We start from the raw sequence: 609 nt of genomic DNA on the forward strand, positions 1-609 counted from the left end.
GCGGCCAGGGCGGCGCGGACCAGCAGCCGCAGCAGCAGGAAGGCGAAGGGGACGGCGATCTGCGTCAGGTGGAAGATGGCCGCGCTGAGGCCGCTCGGGAGGCAGGAGGCCGCGAAGGCCAGCAGGCTGGCGCAGGGGTACAGCGCGAGCTTGGCGAACATGAAGGCGTGCTCGGGGCCGCCGAACCACACGGCCGGCCGCAGCGTCTCGCGCTGGCGCAGCAGGGCCGCGGCCCACATGGCGAACTGGAAGCTGCCGGCGAGGAAGATGATGGCGCAGCTGACGCGCACGCGCTCCAGCTCGTCCCGCGGCTGCCGCGCGAAGGCCGAGGTCTGCTGGTAGGCCAGCGGCAGGCCGCCCACGAAGGCCAGCGAGAGCGTGTTCAGCAGCCCCATGGCCTGCGTGGCCTTGCGCACGTGCAGGAAGAGGGAGTGGTGGGCGAACCACAGCAGGCCCACCGTGGCGAAGGAGCCGAAGTAGGCCAGGAAGCGCGGCCCCGACGCCCGCAGGGCCGCCACCAGGCTGCCCTGGAAGCGCGCCCGCACCTCCTCGGGGTCCGGCACGTTGTCCTCGCTGTGAACAGGGCGAGCAGTGGGCCCCGGGGCCGCG

The 609-nt window shown here is 73.6% G+C and overlaps 1 protein-coding gene across 1 annotated transcript in view; it reads right to left on the bottom strand.

Annotated features, from left to right (window-relative positions):
- Positions 1 to 2: 2 nt before the first annotated feature.
- The window catches only part of TMEM175 (transmembrane protein 175), a gene marked incomplete at its 3' end in the record, with an annotated part of 9,631 nt that continues 9,024 nt past the window's right edge, over positions 3 to 609 (bottom strand). Inside the window, exon 11 of the mRNA XM_012734889.1 lies at positions 3 to 573. Coding sequence (XP_012590343.1) covers positions 3 to 573 — 571 coding nt within the window. The remainder of the gene's footprint in view (positions 574 to 609) is intronic.

This window comes from Condylura cristata, unplaced genomic scaffold (assembly GCF_000260355.1).
Source record: "Condylura cristata isolate star-nosed mole 26May11 unplaced genomic scaffold, ConCri1.0 scaffold00088, whole genome shotgun sequence".
Classification (NCBI taxonomy): Eukaryota; Metazoa; Chordata; class Mammalia; order Eulipotyphla; family Talpidae; genus Condylura; species Condylura cristata.